The sequence below is a fragment of the Nyctereutes procyonoides genome, unplaced genomic scaffold (genome assembly GCF_905146905.1).
Source record: "Nyctereutes procyonoides isolate TBG_1078 unplaced genomic scaffold, NYPRO_anot_genome, whole genome shotgun sequence".
NCBI lineage: Eukaryota > Metazoa > Chordata > Mammalia > Carnivora > Canidae > Nyctereutes > Nyctereutes procyonoides.
Window position 1 is genome coordinate 41751909 of NW_026575042.1, and position 23112 is coordinate 41775020.

Sequence of the window (23112 nt, forward strand, 5' to 3'; positions counted from 1 at the left end):
TTAAACGACCAGAGTCTGCTCGCACTGGCTGGCACCCGTGACATATCAGCTGTTACGTATTTAGAATACCATCCTGACGTATAGTAACAGAATTAAGAAATAATGAATAACATGTCTCTTCAACAAAGTTGATGGGCTATAGGAATTTACTTCAAGTATTAAGTGTCACCAAGGAAGAGAAAAGAGGTAGAACCCAACTTCCTTATTTCCTAAGTCCATCCTCCAGTAATTATAATCTTGATCATCACTACATCCTCAGTGCCTGGAACAGTGCATGGCCCACGGTGGGGACTTGGAAAACACCACTGAACAGATAAATATATATTTAACAGATAGATAAATAGAAAATAGATATTGAAGAAATGTTTTGTCTCTATTTCTTCACTTGTAAAATAAATTAGACAATCCCTAGTCATGAGATTGAAGGTATCATAATTCAATTCATATATCAATAAGTAGAGTTTTCATTAAGTTATAATATCAGTAAATGTACCAACCAAAATGAAAACATCATAGCCTATTATATCCAGACATTCCTTTAGGATACTCCATCATACCCTGTCTTCTAAAGATAAATCACCAATAATAAAGAGACCAACAGAAATTTATTTTAAATTATTTTATTTTTCATAATCTTCTAACACACAGTGTTAGAAAAATGAATTTTGGCACCATGACTTAGAACTGTTTTTTCAAGTTTAACCTTTAAATTAAAAACAGTAGCTACAATAAGTAAATTTAAACCTCACTCAGAGAAATGGTGAAAAATCAAGTCACAAATTTTTTGTGCTGGGGAATTTTTTTTAAAAAAAATGGAATTAAGAAAAGGTAACAAAAAGAGTAGGAAGGATAAAATGCAGACTATGCTGGAGAGGCAAAAAGGTAAATAACCCTCCTCTCTAAGAAGGGAGACAAAGGGCAAAGAGAAGAAGAAAGGCTCACCAACTTTATTTTCCTGATATAAAATTCAAGTACTTAACAATGTTTTTTAAAAATCGTAAAATGCTACTACTAACCTCATGAAATTTTCTTTTTCCTCATTATTTTCTAGAATTAAAATCAAAAGTCTGTTTTGACTTAAGGACACTTGCTGATCTTAAGTTGATATTTGATATACTTTACAAAATGGAAAGGCTTAAAAGCTTTCCTAAATCTAATACCTACTCAATATAATCCACCTTGGAAAACTCATCTGAAGGAATATAGGGTTTGATTTCTAATACAAATGTAACAAAAAATCTAATGATCTAAACAAAACTATTTTCAACTGGCTCTCCGCACCTTAGTTGTATCCTGTACTGTTTCTTGAGGAAAAACATTGTGTAATATTTATTGTTCTTTGTATTCCTTCAGTAATTACTATAAAAAGCACCTGTATAGGTCATCAAAAAAGTACCGACACAATTAGTTGCATACAAATTCAGTCATAGCTCCAGTTTTCCAATGTTTCAAAAATTGTCAATTTTCACTTACACTCATTTTGTTGACATGTTGATAAATAACATTCTTCCTAAGCATTTTAAATAATATCACTAGTCTCCTGTCACTAGTACATCTGTAGCTGAATATTTTATCAATTGAAACACAAATTCAGAAAATTGTCATTATTCTCAGAGACAATAAGGCATAGAAATAAATATTTGCTTTTACTTTTTCTTTCTTTTCTTCTTCGATCTGTGTTTTAAGGCTCAGAGCAGACATTAAGAAATATCAAACAATTTTTTTTACAAAAAGTTATTCGAATGTTTGGCCCAAAGTGAAGTTGTTCTTTTGAAGTTATTTAAATATTCCTCTCATCTTCTCAAGCACAACTTCAAAGACATGTTCATCCATTCCAAAGAAAATTCAATGCAATGAAAAGTAAATAAGTTATGGATCTATAAATGATACTGCAATGTATCTCGTTCCATTCTTCACAGGAAGTCCTTCATGCAAATGTGTGAGTCTCCCAGGATGCATGAAGCTCCAGCCTTTTCTGGGTGATTCAATAGAGCAATTGTACCTTAGAAATTTGCATCCGCCTCCCTAAAAGAGATGGAACAAATAAATGTATCGCTTATAATATTTAATTTTAATCAGTGGAAAATTCAAATTACGCCATCTAAGCAGAATCTTCAAAAAAAAAAAAAAAGGCAAAGGCCTTTTCATAATGATATATTTCTTTTACAAAAGGTAAAAAATAAAAGCCGTAATTACCTGAAAATCTTCTCCCACATTATTGAGTGCAATGTTGATGGTAAATGTAGAAGCGTCATGATGAGGGCGAAGGGAACGCTGTCTTTCAGGGGAATATTTTACTACAAAATTCAATAGCGCAAACCCCTAAAAAAAAGCAAAGTAAACCAATGGATTCACTTATCAATAAAAATATAAAATAGCACATTTGTGTAAAAACTAGTAGGAGGTAGACAGGGGTAATGGGAGGATAACTACCTTCGTATAATAACCCGCAAAGACCTTCAGCGTAACGGGTGCAATAAACTCCCGGATAAAATGAAGCCATACATTCTCCAAATCAATTTGCTTCATGTGGATATCATCAGTTGGGACATTTTCATAACCACCAGATATACGGCTATCCTAGAAACAGCATTAATGATGTCATAAAGTGTGGTCCACATGCAATTCACATTTATATTACCTTGGAATTTTTTTTCAACTGCAAGATCATAATAGACAATAAAAATAACAGTTATTCAATTATGTGTACCATCTGCTTTAGTTGCAAAACTATCAAAATAACTTAGATAACATGGCTTTGCAAATGTATCAATGATGAAGCAAAGTGTTGTAGAGTCAGTAGACTCCTTTCTTACTTGTTTAATATACATGTTAGCTCTGACTATAGAGTAAATAAAACACATCTCCAAAGCCTTCCTGTGCCTCCTGAAAAATTAGTTTTTTACAGTAACCCTTCAGGCGATCTTTGCTACCCAATGGACAAAGATTCTGCTTGTCTGCCCTTTCGATCCCCTACCCACCGACAACAAGATTTCCCTGCTATGTTCCCCACTTTAATTTTATGATACCCAAAGTCCTTCCATGATTGCTTTTTATTATCTTACAAGCTGCTGACTTCACGTTCTTCCTCATACTTTGAACTTCCATCTCTCTGGTTAGCTAACTAGCTGGGGTATGAAGTTGAGCAGAGGCAGTAATATTCCAGAGTATTCCCTAGAATTCCTCGGTATTGTTAAGGAGGAGCATATGTGGATTCTCAGAGGAAAAGAAAAACATTGAACCACCAACAGCAATACTTCCTGCCAAGTCTTTGACACTGAATATAAATACAAAACTAATTACGCCAATGGCATTCAAACAGATTTCTTCTTCCAAAGTTTACAAACACACAAAAACTTTGGCAGTCAACCAGATAAACTTTGTCTTGGTACTTTCACTACAGCTCACTGTGAAAATGCAGAGAATAAAAAGTGGCCCTGGAGAAGACCAATACCACAAAATAAATAGACATATATTGCCTTACCATTCAGCCTGGAGACACCGACCTGTGGAAACCATCCAGTGTAATTATATATGTAAATGAGAAAATGAGGCCAGATAGATTAAATGCTACCAGAGTCCCCCTGAGAGCCTTGGCTAGTCCCTGTAGTTAGGTCTAGGAGTCAGAGATACAGGACAAAACAGATAAATCCCCTCTAAATTCTCTAAATATCTATCCCTGCTCCTATCCCACATACACATTACAGTTCTCTGTGTGAAATTACAACTTACATGATGCTTGCCCCCAGACCACTGGCCATAATGCTCCATTTCTTCCACCAGTTCATCACAGGCTTTTTCAGAAAAGATGGGAAACCAAAAGACATCGGGACAAGGCTATAAAACAAGGCATCAACATTAAGAGAATAATACTCCATGTCTTTTAACTAACCAATGGCATTTGAAAAGTAACAGGATGGAATTATTCAATATTCATCTCGCTTAGATGCCTTTTTAAGAAGTTTGCCCAATATTACTGACATCATTGTTATAAATAATAGCTTTTTTTTAATGCTAAGACTTTTTTTTTTCTTTTTTGCATTTAAACACCTGTAAAATCAAGGCATCTTTTAGATTCACATTTGAGCAAGCAGCCGTGATGTAGCTGTAACACTACAGTGTATATATACTGGGCAAATTTTCCTTTGTTTCACCTTCTGTGTCTCACCTCACACACTATATATCTCTGTGTGTGCAAGTACACACACGCATGTAGCTTGGTGTTGCACTTGAACTGACTTGCCCTATTTAAAATTACTTACTTCACGATTTGCCGTTGAAATGAAAGTTATTATGCATACAGTGCTCTATGACATATGCTAACATAATAAGTCTTGATACCTTGAGAAGTCTAAAATAGCTCTGTCAATATGTATGAAATAAATGGCAGTATTCTTATTTTTTCTCACAGTACACAAAATAACAGAGGATCTCAGAATTAAAGAGGCCTTACATTCTCTGAAATAAAGTATTAGTAATAGTTTGGAACACTAATCTAAAATAGTTCATTTTTTTAAAAAACATCTTTGAGAAGATTCTTGAAGTTCAATTTCTTTCAGAGATAAGCTTTTATTGAGTGAGGCCTACACCAAAGATTTGCCAGTTTCCTTATTTTTAGTGATTTGAGATAGCTACAACATTTGGAAGCATGCCAAAACAAAAGGCATGCTCTTAAAATTATTGTTCATCTCCAAGTTCTACATTTTTACAACTTTATAAGCCTTAAGGCTATAAAATTTGTAATTAAGCTGCATGATTTTTACATAAAAGATGGTTTTCTCCACTTTCACAACATCCTCTGCTAAAGCAATATTGCATTAACATTGTTCCCTTATGAAAAACAAGGCAAAAGTGCTCTACACATCATAGTAATTATTAATACAAACCTGTTCAACTATATTTTCAGTGAAAATTTTTGAATAATCACGGTTTATATATTTTTCCTTCCAGTCCTACCAAAAAAAAAAAAAAATCAAAAATCAATTGCACAGATTGAAGCAAGTATCTTTTTATAAATAATAGAAAATCCAAAGTTTATGCATTTCAGAAATTGCTCAATTTATAAATGACTCTGTACTGGACGAAAAGGAATTTTCAGGAACCATAGTTTTTTAATACATATTCTTTTTTTTAATACATATTCTTATTCTGCATATGCTCACATCATTCTATGAAACATCAAATTTTTATTTTTTTTTATTTTTTATTTTTTTTAACATCAAATTTTTATTTATGAAGTTTTATACCTCAAGATTTTAAAATTTGAATAATCTTATAGCAATTAGATTTACATGCTATAGTCTATGCATATACACAGCGATAGGTAAATATGTGCCTAGAAGTTAATGATAAAGAACAAAATCCTACCAACTAATATTAGTAAAAATTAGCAAATTAATAAACTAGGGTCTTACTTATATATACTTTAATAGTGAATTACTCCAAAATAATTTTGATTTTTTAGAATTATTTCAAATTTTTCTCTTCACTTCAGTTTTAAATATGTGTCAAAGAATGATCTTGGGTTACTAACACTTTCATTTCTTTTAATTATTGAAAGTAAGGTATAGAACCATACGTTGAGGAATAGCTTCTCTTCATGTTAATTCAGAAACCTAATTCTTCTCTTTGACTAATTTCTGATACATAAACCACATACTAAGATATCTTAATTAAAAAAAAAAGATACCTCAACTTTTGTCAACATCAGCTAAGGAATCCTTTTGCTGGGTTAAATGTTTTATTTAAAAACCACATATTTAGAGGGTATATTAAATACGGAGTGATTTAATATCAAAAAAGATCTCTTCTTAAATGTATTTAGACATGTTTAACAAAATTTTTAATTTTCTCTTTACAAAGTACAAACAGGGAGCCAGCAGGGAAGAACTGAGGTATAGACTTAAAATAATTACAAACAAAATATGTTTCAGAAAATATTTGTCTGAAATATATCTTTTGAGGTCAGATTTCATAGAGGCCTTGGTAATTTAAATGCCATTCTTAGTTTTGCACATCTCTGCTTATATGTAGCTCAGATATTTTTGATATGGAAAAACCAGTTATCTTCAAATTCTTTAATAAATTTCATTTATATGTAGTATGTAATTATAAGAATCAAATTACTATATTATCTCATTAATCCCTTCAATATTGATTAGTTCTCTGATTCCAAAATAAGGTGGGAAATTTAAAAAAAAATAGTCATTCATAACATTTCAGAATCTTTAAGTTTTTTTTCTATCTATCATTATTGATTTTAAGTAAAAGGAAAAAGAACCCCAAGATCTTACATTAAGGCATTAACTTCTCATTTTAGGCTACCTTTCAAATATCATTGAACAAACTGTGACTTTACTCATTTCTAAGTTCTCACAATGGGACAATCATCAAAAGTCATTAGTTAAATTTCAACTCGAAATCCCTCAGGAAGCATACTGATAAGGCTAATTTACCAAAAACAAGACGAAGCCATGGAAAGGAAAGCAGTTCCTACTTACTTCTCATGTTTTCATTTCATATTCTCCAAAGATATGAATTCTGACACAGAATTCTATAATTCAGGATATAATTTGGGATATTTTGTTCAAGAAACAAAATAATTCTATTCCTCAAAATCACCCCAAGAGACTCAAGTGTCAAAGTAAAATATGTAATTCCACCCTCACCATTTTAAAAAGCCTTTTTAATTATACTCCTGTGAAAGATGAAGATATGTAGCTAAAATGAAATGACAGAACTTTTAAAATACAAAAGTGTCAAAAGATATTCTTTTTCTACCCAACAGAGTCTTCAGAGACCATTAAATTTACTATCCTGGATGTAAACTACTCCTACAAAATAAAGGACAATTCTGATCAGGTGGATTGAATCTTTGTAATTTAAAACTCTTACTAAGGACGAGGGGAAAACCCCAACAGTAGCATTACAGAGATGATTGCTAAAGGGAGTATTTTCCCTTGAATATACGTTTTAAGTTGACTGAAGAAACAGGCTCCAGTAAAACAAAAAAGGAGTGAATGAATTCCTGTATGATTCAAATCTTTAAGATAAATAATTTTAGAGTTAGAAGAAAATAATTTCTTCAACTTCAGACTTTCTAAATATGCTGAATCCACTTACTCTGTAATCTTTTCTGGGTGTCTCTGGTGTGTACATTAACCAAATTGTTATACAAAAAATAAAATGATAAAATAAAACGTATTTTCCCAAACTAATTTTGTGAATTCTTTTCTTGAAAATTAAAACATAATATTGTCATAGGTGAGCTACTTGTAAACAGTTTTTCTCAAACCATAATTACAATTTTTATATGCTTTTAAATATATAAAAAGAAATATTGAGAGAAATCATAGACTTATAATTCCTTTCCCCACACCTAATATATGTCTTAATTTAAAAAAAATGTCTTGGTCAAGAAATATATCTTTTAAAGAAGAATATAAATAATAGTATTTTAAATTATATTATTTTTTAAAGACAATTATTATTTCTTAAGCTGTTTTTTAAACTTAAACTTTTTTAAAGACTCTTATCACATTTTTTCCTATTATTAATCCACTTGATTTATATCTATTTATAGTTATAGGAAAAAAAGAAATAAATGAGTACAAAATACATACCACAGGATTTTCAAAAATCTGCCAGAGGTCATTGTTATAATGGGAAATATTGTAATTAGCAGTTGATAAAAGTCTTCCAAATTCATGTCTATTAGAAATGTACATAAACACACCCTATGTGCCAAAAAATAATAGTATTAACAATCCTAGAGGAAAATACAAGAAAATACACTTAACCATAGGACAAATATGTAGGAGATATTCATTTCAACTTTTTTTATCTTATTCCTGAACATGCATTTTTGTTTTTCATATGAAACATGCATGATTTAACATAAAAGAAATAAATTTTTTATTAATTATGTATTCAAACAGCAAACAAAACTAATTGGTAGCACTGACACTCAACTGAAAAAAAGAAGAAGAATGACTGTTTTTGTCCCTTTCTCATTGATCCTAGATGTAGACATCAGGGGAAAAAATCCTGTTTGAAAGCAGAAATATTTTTGAGACACCAAAGTGCAATGAATTGTACCTCTTTTGGCTTCCTTCCCTTTCAAAGAAAACGTCACATTTTTAAACAAGAATTCAAATGTCAATATTATTTCATCAGACTGTATCATTCTTTTTATTGTCTTGATGTTTAAAAACTGAACACAGAAATTACTTGTTCATTAAAGGCAGCTAAAGAAAACCAGTCTTATATCCTTGCCCAAACCAAATAAATATGGCAAACACCACTATGGTGAGTTTGTTTCTTTTTGTACCTGTTTTAATGGTAAAAAGGGTTAGTTATTAATAAAAAATTATAATAATGAAGAGTACCCAAATCTCATTTTAATCAAGATGTACATTATATTTACTCCTACTTCTTCTCTCCCTTAAACAAAGCAAAACTAGAAAAACTAGTGAAAGGGTTTTGGCTTTAACTTTCTCTCTCATTCATCAATCACCAAATGATGTAAATCAGCTCAAAGAACTGGGTTGAATTTCACATAATGCCCACCCCCAATGCACAAAACATACACACACATACACAAATTAAGAACCAATGAATACCAACATTTTACCGTGCTAAATGGAAAGACGACTCTTAAAGAAATTTTACTGCTAGGCAAAACACAGTATCTAATATTAATTAAATAAACAAAAATAAATAAAAATAAATAAAAATAACACCTTTGGGGGGCTGAGCATTTGGAATGTTTCCGGAGTAGGGGAGTCTTTTTCCCTTTGTAAAGTCTAAAATGAAGAGAAGCATTGGGTAAGTTGACCTGCACACCCACACTCTCTCAGGTATTCTTAGGTAAATAACATTAGCAGCCCTTGATCAAAAGCTGACATTCTGAAATGTCCTTCATGGACAACATGCATAACAAGCAAAGCTTATAGCGCACACAAAGAAACAACTCCAGCTCTTTCTTTTTTTTTTTTGTCAAACATAAATCCAAGCTCATTCCTTAGTAGAATTTCATTAGACACAAAATTAAGACAAAGGAAAAAATGTGTAAGAGAGGCCATTCCAGGATGCGCTGTTGAGTCAAATTAGCAGAACATGAGCACATATTACGATCACGAGTACTGACGATACTCAATATAACAGTGCACACAGGTTTGTGGGAAAAACAAATATACTCAAACAATACATGCCTTATTGCACTAGAAAAAAATACTTGCCAACTTTTCTGATTTTCTCCAAATCACATTTGCTTATATAAATTTGAGTAAAATAACCTAGTCATTTTAAAATAGAAAACTATGTAAATGTGTTTTAAAACATTTACACATTTTGAAAAACAGACTACTTTCTACAATCACTGAACTTTTATAATGAAAGTAGATTTGTAGAATAGCAATGAATCATTGCTTTTCACACATGAAATATACTACATATCACCATCCTTCTCTCAGTGTAGTGCTAAGGAAATGCTTTGAGGAGTGTGTGTAATTTATAATGATAAAGAGAATAATGGACATTGATTTCAGAACAAAAGTGTGTTCTTCTTAAATGTGTAAATGATTTTTTCACCCAGGCTTTATCTAATTAATTTTAGTTAGGTCAGTTTTCCACTACAAAATTTCAAGTGGAAGTGAAGATGAATTATTAAACATGTAAAGCTGACTTGTAACAAATCCATATTTATGACTGAAATCTTGCTGGTGCTTATGAATTAGCCTAAGCATGGACCTAACATTTTCCAAACTGTTTCTACAGGTAAATGTACACATTGTTGCTCCCAATTTTTCAATAAAGAACCAAAAAAATTGGCTAGTACTTACAAATTAGAAAGAAAAGGGGAATCAAAACACAATGACACATCCACTGGTAAAGCAAGCCATTTTATAAGAACATTCAAGCAAGCCATCATTGTATACCCTACCATTTCTCTAGCATTTCGGCAGAGAGCCATATCAGGATCCAATTTATCACGAACAAAATAGTTTCTTTCATTCATCTCTGATCGAAGCGTCTTTCCCTTAATTAAGTACACATTAGCCATGTATGGGACATTCCATATCCCTCTGAAAGTAAAGACAAGACATTCCAAAATACCACAAATAAAAAATATTTTAAGGTTTATTTTTATGTTTTTAAAACAAAGGCCTTGTATGTTTTTAAATTTTGTATATATAAATCATTGAATCAAACTGCATGCAAATGCAAACACATGTAATGACATTTAACATACTTATACACACATATATGACCATCACCTGCTACACACTACCTTTTTGTGTAATAAATCACTGTCTCCCTACATAAACTTTATTATAGGGTTGGTATCTTCTCAGCATGTTGGTGGTAATCCTTCATCTCATTATTGTAGTTAGAGTATAATATTCTATTGTATAAAAAGTGTTTCCATTTAGGATTACGCAGTTTGATAGCAAAAATAGTCACATACAACCTAGGATACTACAACTAGCTCACGCTGGCTCCTCAGAGCACTTAGCTTCACTTTCCAAGTCTATACTCAGTGACTTCACATTTGAAGCTTGAAATCAGCTGTGGCAGAAGCATTTATACCACAGAAATTAGTAAACACTACAAATCAGGGTGTCCCTCAAGCCCAAGATCCAGCTGTTTGACCTTTACCAGCATACCACTACGTACAGCCTAAAATTCCCCTAAAATATGTTCTCTTGAGATTCACTAAGCCAACTCAAATTTCTCGAGAAAGATTAGATAGGAATAAATAAATAGCTAGAAGTACATGAGCATTGGGAGATACTTTATTTTATCCTTCATCCTTTCCCACATTTGTCTTCTCACTCTGCACATGACTCATTTCCTAAGAATAGCGAGTAAGGTTTCAGCCTAAGGCATATGCCTATCGCTTTTAGAGAACAGAAAGGAAAGATTTTGACAAAGGAAATGTAGTTAGATATTAAAAGGAATATGATTTCATTTTGTCTTGCTAGATGAACCTCAAAGGAAATAGCCATAAAAGATACACAATGTGTCATCTGAATTCAGAAATTTATCACTGGCAGTATGGAGTGTCTCAGTTTTGAAAAAACAAACACACACGTACACACCTGTGTACATACATGTCATAAGATGTCATTCCTTCATGTAGCTTTTGGACATGAAGTACATTCTTGTATTAACTAGATCAAAAGCCTCTCACATATTTTTTTCCTTGCACTTTAAACAACTGTGACAGGAGGCTGTACAAAGTATTACCACTGCCTAAAGCAACTTAAATTAAACATAAATTTTCTATTCTACTTCTGTAAACCCTTATTTCTGCTATACCCACAGACAGTATCAGGCATTTGGTCTATACAAATCATCCCAGAGACAATAAAAGTACTTTGAAACAACAGAGTATGATCTGAAGAGTGTTTTCTCAGCTATCATGCTTAATTACAGCTAACAGTAGCTTTTATCATATTTATATTATTCTAATTTACTATTTTCACAAGTAAAACACCTTTTTAATACTCAACTGTTCAACAAAAAGTGTATGGGGCTTCTATTCTAAATTTAGGGGCACATATCTTTAGTCATGAGAGAATGTTTTCCCTTTTTAACTGGGCTGATATATCTGCAAAATTAGGCAAAGCATTTAACATCTCGGTCACTGCTCCATCATCTGTATGAAGAAAGAGGATAACATTCCACTCCATTACTACCTAAACACTACATCAATTGTGATTAGTTTTTATTCTAAAAAAAAATCAACTGTTATCTCTGAAATAAATATCAATTATGTACACACTTTGTAGCAAGTATATTCTTTTCAAACTCTGGAAATGGAAATCAGATATTGGTGAAGAAACTGATCTTGAAGCAGAATATTAGCTATTTCACACAGAAAACTCTTGCAATAGGAAATGTTGGAAAGTTATAGCCTTTGGTTATTGTTTTTGTTTGTTTATTGTAAATTTGAAAGGCTATCAAAACAACTTTCATCCCAGGCACTAAATTAGCTAAATGAAATTCCTTTTCTAAACTTAACTAAATAATATTAGCATTCTGACAACCATCTGATGGCTACACATACCTACCATGTAGCATCTCTTGTATTTTGCACAATAGTAAGTTTGTTCCTGAGAAAATTCAGGACTTCAAAAATGGACCTTTGTAGTATTAGTTTTACACTAGTATTTCAGGATTCCAAGTGATCTCCGGGTTTTTGGATTTCCATTAATCATGAAGCAAAGGTAATGTTAATAAGACCACATAAGATTATGTGGCACTTTACATTACAAGATTGATCAAGTAACTTACACTCTATTCCCTTGAACAATATCCACATAATCTTCAGATCGAGCATAGTATCCATCAGGACTTAAGGCTCCCCAGAAATTGGACCACAGCTTTCCATGACGAGTTACAAGAGGAGCAATGATCTTTCTAAAGACAGAATGAGAGAAAAATAAATCCACGTGATTATTTATTTTTAAATTACCACAGAATTATGTGTTTTGGACTTAGCATGGCACATACAACACTACAGTTCATTTAATACACATGTAGTGAATCCAAAATCCTAAAAGTAAAATAAAAGAGAAACAGGAATTTCTTTCTACTTTTTCTTAAATAAGCATATTGCTAATTTTCAATGATGTTTCTTAAAAAGAGTAACAAAAAAAGGCACAATAATTGAAAGTGCTAATGAAAGTATAAAAATGACTTTTAAAAGTACCTAACTATATTCGAATAACTCAAACTACCTTATTTATTTTAAGTATTTCAGAAATTATACAAAATGAAATCAAATATTTTCATTGTCATTGAGAATACATAAAAATCCCTGGTGCATTGAAGTATCCAATAAATATCTGTTGAATAAAAAAATGAATTAAGATGAGCTGAGATATTTGTAAATAAGCCAGTTTTCCTAAAGTTAAGTCCTGAATTACTTTAAAGTATGTTTCCTTTTTTTTTCTTTTAAATTTTTAAAATGGGTTGTGCTAGTCCTGGCAACACTGGACATTCTTCTGGTCCTTCAACTATTTAAAAAAACAAAATAAAGGGTAATTGCCATAGCACTCTGCCTGACTACCTACCAGGAAAGTAGTCCCTTTGAGACAAGCACACTTTACAAATTCAAAATATGTCAGATTTTTTTCTTAGGAAAATCTACTTTTCCTAAGAAAATGTGTTAATACTTCCCAAATGAAGTAACGAAATCTGAGGTTCCTCTAGAATTACTTTTTTTTTTTAAAAGATTTTATTTATTTATTTGACAGAGAGCAAGAGAGTACAAGCAGGGGGAGCGACAGAGAGAGGGAGAGCAGACTGCCCGCTGAGCAGGGAGGCCCGTGAGAAGAGGGGCTAATCCCAGGATCCCAGGATAATGAGCTGAGCTGAAGGGATGATTTATAGACTGAGCCACCCAGGCACCCCTAGAATTACTTTTAAAATGAAATTAATTATAGTGGTGTCAATTTTTTTTTAAATGTATTTATTTATTTATGATAGTCACACACAGAGAGAGAGAGAGGCAGAGACATAGGCAGAGGGAGAAGCAGGCTCCATGCACCGGGAGCCCGATGTGAGATTCGATCCCGGGTCCCCAGGATCGCGCCCTGGGCCAAAGGCAGGTGACAAACCGCTGCGCCACCCAGGGATCCCTAGTGGTGTCAATTTTTAAGAAAAGCTCACACAACTCCATGAGGAAGTTTATGAACCAGGTGTTTTTCACACACACAAAAAAAAACCCCGACAACAACTATTTCATAACACTCTAGTCCTGTGAAGACCATGTGTGCCCTTTCCCTTACCTACAGAAAAGTGAAACATAGTCTGTAAATACACATCATACAAAATAGTGATTTTGGTTTCTTTTCCCTGGTTCCTATTAAAATGAAATGTTAACCAAAAACACTTAAATTTTGTTTTGTTTAGAATGTCTATAATATTAGGAATGGTAGTATAAATTAGAATTTATATACTATGTTAATTTAAGGAATAATTCAATGGTGATAACTGACAAGCTCAAATACATAGTTTAAGAAATCTTGTAACTTATAATCTCAGCTGCCTTCCTAAGAAGGTTGGGCAAAGAAATGGAAATCAAAATCCATCTGCAGTGTGCCTCAGTGTTTTTGAGTACCGAACTACCGTAAGGCCCCCATCCACGCTTTCACTTTCCATAGTTTCATTTACCCAGGGTCAACCATGGTCCAGAGGAGATGATTCTTCTGATGAAGCATCAGATCAATAGTAGCCTACCACTAATTCACACTGTCTGCGTCATTCACCTCACTTCATCTCATCACGTTGACATTTTATCATCTCACATCATCACAGGAAGGGTGAATGCAGAACAAAAAGATATTTTTTTGAGAGATCACATCCATATAACTTTTTTGATAGTATATTATTATAACTGTCCTATTTTATTACTGCTGTTAATCTCTTAATGTGCACAACTTAGAAATTAAACTTTATGTTAGAAAAAAACATCGTATATATAGGGCCTGGTACTATCTGTGGTTTCACGCATCCACTAGAGCTCTTGGAATATATTCCCTGTGGATAAGGGGGAACTACTTTATCAGGATAGTGGCTGGGGGATGATGAATTACACTATATCACTGAAGGAGTAAAATCTGCAGCAAAGCAGTAAATTGTAGAGATAGGAAAAGAGGGAAAAGAGAGCTGATGAGATGCTGTAAAGCCACATGACTGAAGATATGACCCATCCCTTATCCCTCTAACCTTCAGTCAAGTCTACTACATCTTAACAATATTTTTTTCCTTTTTATTATTTTTTTTCTTTTTTTTACTTTTTTTTCATCTCTTTCTGTTTTCTTACATTTTTGGTGTATGTAAATTCTTTCTGCAAACTATATGCTTGAATACAAGAGCAAGAACCACAGGTACCATATGAACCTAAACCTATGATCAGTAACAGAAATTTATGGAATTGTAGAAATAGCCTCAGTTTTATTAGCCCTCTAAGGGCAATGGCCCCAGATGGCAGTTAAGTTATATACAAGGGAATTTTATTTTTTACAAGGTTTAAAATATCGGATTAATATTAAAAGGGATATATGTTAAATACATAGTACAAATTCATTAAATAGCTCACTTAAGAATAATAGCTATCTGCAAAAGTGTCATATAATAGAAACATATAAATATTATTTAAAAGTGTGCATACTACAATATTAAATTTAAATCAAATTAATGGGCAATTAACACTACAAATTCAAGTAAGTATTACTGAATTCCTTTTTTTTTTTTTTTTTTTTTATGATAGTCACAGAGAGAGAGAGAGGCAGAGACACAGGCAGAGGGAGAAGCAGGCTCCATGCACCGGGAGCCCGACGTGGGACTCGATCCCGGGTCTCCAGGATTGCGCCCTGGGCCAAAGGCAGGCGCCAAACCACTGCGCCACCCAGGGATCCCCAGTATTACTGAATTCCACTAGGTTTTAAGAATTACAAACTGCACCTCTATCCCGTATCTCTATGGTAGCCCAACCACTTTTCCTTGCCAAATGGTCAAAACCTTATTCATATGTTTTGAAAAATTACTTGAAATTTATATCTATAAATTCAATACAGTGGGGCTGTATATACTGATTAATACTAAGAGGTCTTAGATTTTGAAGTAATAACTAAATTCTCAAATTGGCAAATCATATTACATATAGAGGAGGTTAGTATAGCATAATGGATTTCCTCATATATTTTACTCAGCAAAATAAAACCAGTAATTCTAACATTCCAGTCCTAACCATTCTATTTACTAAGAGAAATAATTGTGTTAATATATGTAAACATACTTAAAAACAATACCTGGAACTTAATAAGCACTCATTAAAGGTGAGCTATTCGTAGGAAGATTAATAAACTACTAGTAGCAATAGGCGTAATATAATAAATAATGATTAATATCATAAGGTGGTATAGATAATGTTTTTTTCACACTTCAATTCCATTAAATAAAAATAAGTACTGCCAAGTAATAATTATTAGTTCAGTACTAAATAAAATCACAGATCTCTGAAATTTCTTTCAAATTCTAAGAACTTAGAACTCTGCAATAACTTTTTAGGTCATAAGTTATGATTCTACTTTAAAAGTATCTATGGAAAATTTTAAAATTCTAAATTTTATTTATTTTAATTAATTAATTATTTATTTATGATAGTCACACAGAAAGAGAGAGGCAGAGACACAGGCAGAGGGAGAAACAGGCTCCATGCACCGGGAGCCCAATGTGGGATTCGATCCCGGGTCTCCAGGATCACGCCCTGGGCCAAAGGCAAGCACCAAACCGCTGCGCCACCCAGGGATCCCAAAATTCTAAATTTTACAGATATATCATAATTTCATCAAGCTTTAAACAGAAAAATATGATTTATAACACTGCATTTATGATTATAACTAATATTAAATACTTCTTTCATTGGGTTTTCTATTTGACTTCTTCAAAAGAAAATAATTAATTCAGAATTGAAAGTTTCTAAGACACAGAAAATAACTTCTGTGAGTTCCCTCAATTCACTAAACATAGATATATAAGCACAATATGTCCACATGGACACAGAAAATGATTATCATTTTAAAAATAAATTGACAATGAATCTTACGTAGTACCTGTTTTGTTCAATCAAAATTTTTAAAGTCCTTGGATTTGTCAAAACAACATCTGCATCCATACTAAAATAATAATCACAGTTTTCATCCTGACGGCAAAAATCCCTAACATTGAAAAAGAAATAAGAATTAGATAAAACAAATACTTGCTAGTTGAAAGATGTCAATATAAAGCTTATATATAAAATAAAATTTCTCTAACATATTCTTCTAATCAAAATAGTAAGACCATATCAAAAAGGATAAATATTGTCTTAAATTTCAAAATGGTCAGTTTATTAACATAAATATTTATATAGAGATAATCATTAAAAATTTTAGGTCAAGTGAAATACATTTTCTAAGCCACTAAAAAGTTTAAGGCATAAAATATCTGGTCAGAGTGGCAATTCAGAGTTTATTATTTAGACCTCTCTGAAAGGGAAACATAATTTAACTCAGTGTATTTATCAACAACTTTTTTCACAAATCAAAATGCTTTTTGCACACCTACACACACACACACACACACACACACACAGTGCAAAACCTTGCTTATCCCACAATTCAGCTTTAAGTGAATCTTGGAGATATAAATGCCATAACTGTTTATTTATTAATACTTTTTAAACTTGATTTGCATGGAATTCTAAGAAATTTACTTTCCTGCTTCTTATCAGGCGTCACAGACTATGATTCATATTTTTCTTAGATCTGTAGCCTTATCATCAGGAACAACAAGGAATGAACTACTTCTAATACATAAGATGCTTCCAAAGATTATGGTTTCTACATTTGGGGCTCTCTTCTTTTGAGCTCCCTGCCCTCACTGATGATCCTAGTTATCACTTTCGTCTATTGTCAGTATGTAGTCCTATGCCACATTTATATCTAAGCAAATGTCATATAGGACAGCAGACAGAAAACTACTAAAATTGTGCAAAAAAATCAGAACATTCTTTACAATTTTTCTAAGTATGTATGATGGCAGATGGTAATGACTTATTTTGGTGATCATTTCACAATGTATACAAATATTGAATCATTATGCTGTACATCTAAAGCTAATATGTTATATGTGAATTATAATTCTATTAAAATACATAAAATAGCCAAAATAATTTTGGAATAAAAATTGAAGGAATTAACACCACTTGATTTTAAGATTAATATAAATCCCTGGTAATAAAGTATGGCATTGATCTAAGATCAATGAAAAAGGGTAGAGATTTCACCATCACTCATAAATATTCAGTCAATTGATTTTTGACCAAAGCCAAGTCAATTATATAGGAAAAGAAAAGGCTTAAAATAAAAAGGAGTATTGAAACAACTGGAATTCCATTTGCAAAGAATAAAACTTGACTCCTATTTCATTCCAAACACAGAAATGTATTCAAGATGAGCTGTAGATTGAAACATCTTAAACATAAATGCTAGAACAACAAAGCTTATAAAATAAAAAATCCAAAGAATGTTTTCATGAATTGGAATAAGAAATATTTCTTTTTTTTTCAAAGATTTTGTTTATTTATTTATGAGAGACACAGAGAGAGAAAATGGCTGAGACACAGACAGAAGGAAAAGCAGGCTCTATGTAGGGAACCCGATGTGGGACTCGATCCCAGGACTCCAGATCATGCCCCTGGCCAAAGGCAGGCGCTCAACCACTGAGCCATCCGGGCTTCCCAAGAAAGATTTCTTAAATAGAAAACAGGGCAGCCCGGGTGGCTCAGTGGTTTAGCGCTGCCTTCAGCCCAGGGTGTGATCCTAGAGACCGGGGATTGAGTCCCACGTTGGGCTCCCTGAATGGAGCCTTCTTCTCCCTCTGCCTGTGTCTCTGCCTCTCCTTCTCTCTTTGTCTCTCTTGAATAAGTAAATAAAATCTTAAAAAAAAAAAAAGAAAGAAAGAAAGAAAATAAACCCAAAAAGCAAAATAAACAACAAAAAAGACAACCCAATGTAAACAAAAATACACAAAAGATTTAAATAGATACTCCACAAATGAATACATACAAATGGCCTATTAACACAAAATAGCAAATTAGCTGTAAGGAATTAAATTACAATCATATTAAGATATTTCTGATACCTAATAAAGTAGCTAAAATAAAAAAGATGAGCAATATCAACTGTTGACAAATGTGGAGCAGCTGAGGTCTACTACCTTGCTGTCAGGAATGTACAATGGTACAACTGTTTTGGAGGACTATTTAGCAGTTTCTTATAAAGTTAAACATACACCTACTCTAACCCATCTACTCTAAACATACATCCTGGTTAGTCTGCTCGTTGGTATTTTCCTAAAATACACTAAAGCAAAATACGTACACACACACACACACACACACACACACACACACACTCTTCTAATAAGGAATCTTCATTAGCAATCTTATTCAAATGGCTCCAAACTGGACATGATCTAATGTCTATCAACATGAAGGTGTAAAATCCACTTGCGGTATATTCAGATGATAAAGTATCAATCAGTGATGAAAGGAATGAACTGCTGATAACTGCAACGATATGAGTAAGAAAACGTACTGAGCCAAAAAAGCCAGACACAACAGAGCATGTAAAAAACAAATTAGAGAAAATAAGTTCCAAATGTGGATCCAAGGCATTTTCTCCAATGAATAAATTATGGAATCATTAGTTTTGTCTTTCCGAGGCCTATTTTCCTGCCTATCCCTTTATTCACACACCAGGCATGACCCATTACTCTGAGCCCTGAGCTTCTGCAACACTAGAAAACATCTCCGGAAGAGAAGGTCACATGACTTTGTCACCTTTTTCTCAGCAGCTCTTAATCCACTGCTGGCATATTCAATTAACATTCACTGAAAAGTGACTGTTTTTATTATTACCAGAATTTTACTAGTAATCTGCTGAAAGACCTAAAAATTTCTTCTGAGTATTTTCTAGATCAGTAGGTGACTAGAAAGTAGGAATACCCTTTTCACTCCACAATATGAAACACACATTTTCACCACACATAATCTTCAGAGAGTAAACACTTAAATCACTGCTACATCAGTCATACTATTCATTTGTCTGAGTAATTTTTTTTCTTATTTCAAGTAATCTCTATGCCCAACATGAGGCTCAAACTCACAACCCAGAGATCAAGAGTCATATGCTCTTCTGACTCAGCCAACCAGGCATCCCTGAGTATTTTTTTAAAATCTGGATCTGCAGTTCAATTAATAGTTGGATTAAATATGTTGACTCTTAACCATTATATATGTATATACGTATAATATGTTGACTCTTAGCCATTATATATATATATGTGTGTGTGTGTGTGTGTGTGTTATGTGCACACATACATATTGCTATCTTTTTCTCTATATGTATATATAATTTTCATTGTCTTTTACATGTAATACACACAAATATATAGTCTGACATATAATATATAGTTCATGTGCATACATACACACACAGTTGAGACACCCAAGTTTAGGATACTAATTTTGAAGAAAAGTTGTTTTTCTTTAAATTTCTTTAGTAGAAATTGTTAATGTAAATTGATTAAAACATACATTCCCATGTTTCTGGCTTCGGCTTGACTTAGATTTTCTTCTGGTCCTACTATTTTTATAGTATTGATTTCATGTTTAGCTTTATCAAAAAATACTTTGATGTCCTTTTCATGATAAACTTCCTGTAACATATTTTAAAAACCAAAAATTAGTGCAAAAATGACAATAGGATGACTGAAGTATTCATACGTAGAGATGGCATCAAATTCAAAGTTGTGAATTCCATAATTCACATACTACTTAAATTACAAATGAAATGAGAACCTATATCAGATATATTATAGTTAAATTCCACCTAAATATCACATGGAGAATCTAAAATAGATACATATCAATATTTTTTAAACAGAAGATACTTCAAAATTCTTCTAACATCTACTACTGTACAGGTCCTTGAAGAAAAATTTAAATCCTGGGTGCTACAAAGTGTTTCTGAACTGAAAGAAAAATGGCTTGTAGCCTGAGAATCTTAGATGTATGCTTTAAAATATCCATTAAAATGTCTATTAAACCTAATAGCTATTAATCTAAGTTATAAATATAGTCACATTTTAGAAAATATTATAATACCCTATGAACCCAGAGAGAAAAACTAATGGTCATATGTAAAATTGTATTTTTACAAAAAGAAGATAAACTTTAACAAAATCCTACTGACAAGGAAAGAATCATAAAATCATGAACATATAAATCATAGTAGTGTGATTCAACTGTGCTAAATTTAGGTAAGGTTATGTATCTCCAACATTAGAACATTTCAGAGCTTTTTTTGTATTAAGTCTCACTAAGTATTTCTGAAAGCTTTTTAGCTGGTTAAAACTAAAACTAGTTACAGCATAAAAGCTACATAGAGTTAATTTTATATAAAAAAAGAAAAGACAAAATCCCTCTCATCAAGGTCATATGAAAAGAGGAAGACATAAATAAAAGACACAATATATAAAAACAAAGCACTTAAATGTAAATAAATACATTACAATGCACTTTACATAGCAAATTCTCAATGATTCACCCTTTTCAACTTATTTTTAGTTGGTTTTTTGCAAACTTAAAGTACTTTTGAGAAAAGGCAAATGATAACCTGACATGTACAAATGTTAAACAAAAAGCATTAGGACAAAAGAAAAAAAATGCATACTTCATAGCTCTTGTGTTTTCCTACAAGATGTTAAGTGTTAATTATTTTAACAGGAAAGAGACAAGTAAATGGGAAAATATTGGGGAAAATGTCCTTAAGTCTAGATCGTATGTGGGAGGTTTTAGGGAGGTTCTGATTTTTTTTGGAGGAAATGACAGTATCAAAATCCTTTGGGGAAGAGCATGCCATTGTGTGTTTAATCAAAACAAGACTATATCTGGAAGCTATTTTAAGTTCTGATGTTACAATATTAGCTGAAGCTGCAAACAATTTAATGACTAGTTCCATAAAAGAAAGTCCGAGAATTAACCCCAAAACAAAGGAATATGAGGACTTTTGACATTTCTTCACTTATATATTAAGTTGAGATATGAAAATAGCTGATATTCCACCATTTTTGATCTACGAAATTGAGTTTCATGTGGCTCATTCCAATACTGTGATACTAGTTTCCAGACTATTAATCCTTAGGTCCTAAACAAACATAGCAGTTAATGACTCCAAAAATTCCCCACTGTATTTAGCCCAATGGATTATTTTAGACATAGATAAGTAATAACAAATAGCTCCAAAGAAGATCAAAATAATTTTTACATAAAATATTCATTTCTCAAATACTTACTTTGTTATGAATAAAGAGTTTAAGTGCTTCTTTTGGGTAATCCAGTGTCAACAAAATGTCCAGAAATCGAGGTAGGAAAGGGGTTGGTTGTTCAATAAAAACTCCAATTGTTACATTTGGATGGACCTTTGTTTTATGGCAAACATAAAAGCAAATTATTATTAGTGTGGATTTACTCTAAATTCTATTTAAGTCTTGCTGCACCTGGCTGGCTCAGTCGGTTAAGTGTCTGCTTTCAACTCAGGTCATGATCCCAGGATCCTGGGATAGAGCCCCACCTCTGGCTCCCTGCTCATTGGGGAGCCTGCTTCTCCCTTTCCCTCTGCCCAACCCCCACCTCATGCTTGGGGCTCCCTCTCTCTCTCCCTCTGCACTTTCTCTCTCTCAAATAAATAAATAAAATATTTAAAATAAAGAAATAAATTCTATTTAAGTCTTAATCAATACAACATAAACATATTAGGAAAATCAGTTCAACATAATCTGCTAAATTTCAATTGCCCCATGGCAATTCTCTAACACTTAAAATACATCCCTACAGCCTCCATCAAAGTGATTTACCCAATCACATCCTGGCATTATGACTTAGGTTTGAAGAGGAAAATCTCACTATCTACTTATTACATGAATATAATACAGGAAATTGCCTACTCTACCATTCAATACTTCCTTTATGATAGTCTCTAAAGAAATTTCCTCTAGATCTGAATCTATTTGACATTTTCATCTACGAAGTCAGAATGTTAATTATGTTTCCCTTTTTGTTTCCAAGGCTTCTAAATTCAGCATTTAATTTATAGCTCTGATAAAGCAACCATGGAGGTCTTGAGCCTTTATTCCTATTCTTGAATATTTCCTTTACTCTCATCTTATGGATAGTACTTTATTTTGTTTCATTATTACATATAAGAAAATTATTTTCTTTCACTAATATAGTTTATCTTGTTCAATCTTCTTTATAGATTTTTAAAAATCCTTTTTGGGTATGTTTTAGAGATAGTTTATCATTCATTCATTGCATGAGAACTTTTGAAAGTTCACTTTACTTGTCAGTCCTTGTGGATAAGCAACATTTAGGACAAGGAGTTCTTGGCTTGAAAAATTTACAAATGGTTGGAGAAGATAGAAACATAAGTAAATATCATGTAATAGTGTTATTACCAAAATTATATGAAAGATTTCTTTATAATGCCTTTG

The 23112-nt window shown here is 32.3% G+C and overlaps 1 protein-coding gene across 2 annotated transcripts in view; it reads right to left on the bottom strand.

The window, feature by feature from the left end:
- Positions 1 to 604: 604 nt before the first annotated feature.
- PLOD2 (procollagen-lysine,2-oxoglutarate 5-dioxygenase 2) overlaps positions 605 to 23112 on the bottom strand; it is a 95353-nt gene continuing 72845 nt past the window's right edge. Inside the window, exons 9-20 of one of the 2 annotated variants that reach the window (XM_055321332.1) lie at positions 21916 to 22041; positions 20156 to 20277; positions 16629 to 16733; positions 12301 to 12426; positions 9944 to 10085; positions 8742 to 8804; positions 7623 to 7736; positions 4887 to 4952; positions 3733 to 3837; positions 2434 to 2580; positions 2197 to 2322; positions 605 to 2025 (exon numbers count right to left, since the gene is read on the bottom strand). In XM_055321332.1, coding sequence (XP_055177307.1) covers positions 1870 to 2025; positions 2197 to 2322; positions 2434 to 2580; positions 3733 to 3837; positions 4887 to 4952; positions 7623 to 7736; positions 8742 to 8804; positions 9944 to 10085; positions 12301 to 12426; positions 16629 to 16733; positions 20156 to 20277; positions 21916 to 22041 — 1398 coding nt within the window. In that variant the 3' untranslated portion in view covers positions 605 to 1869. The remainder of the gene's footprint in view (positions 2026 to 2196; positions 2323 to 2433; positions 2581 to 3732; positions 3838 to 4886; positions 4953 to 7622; positions 7737 to 8741; positions 8805 to 9943; positions 10086 to 12300; positions 12427 to 16628; positions 16734 to 20155; positions 20278 to 21915; positions 22042 to 23112) is intronic. The other variant, XM_055321333.1, reaches the window with a different exon arrangement.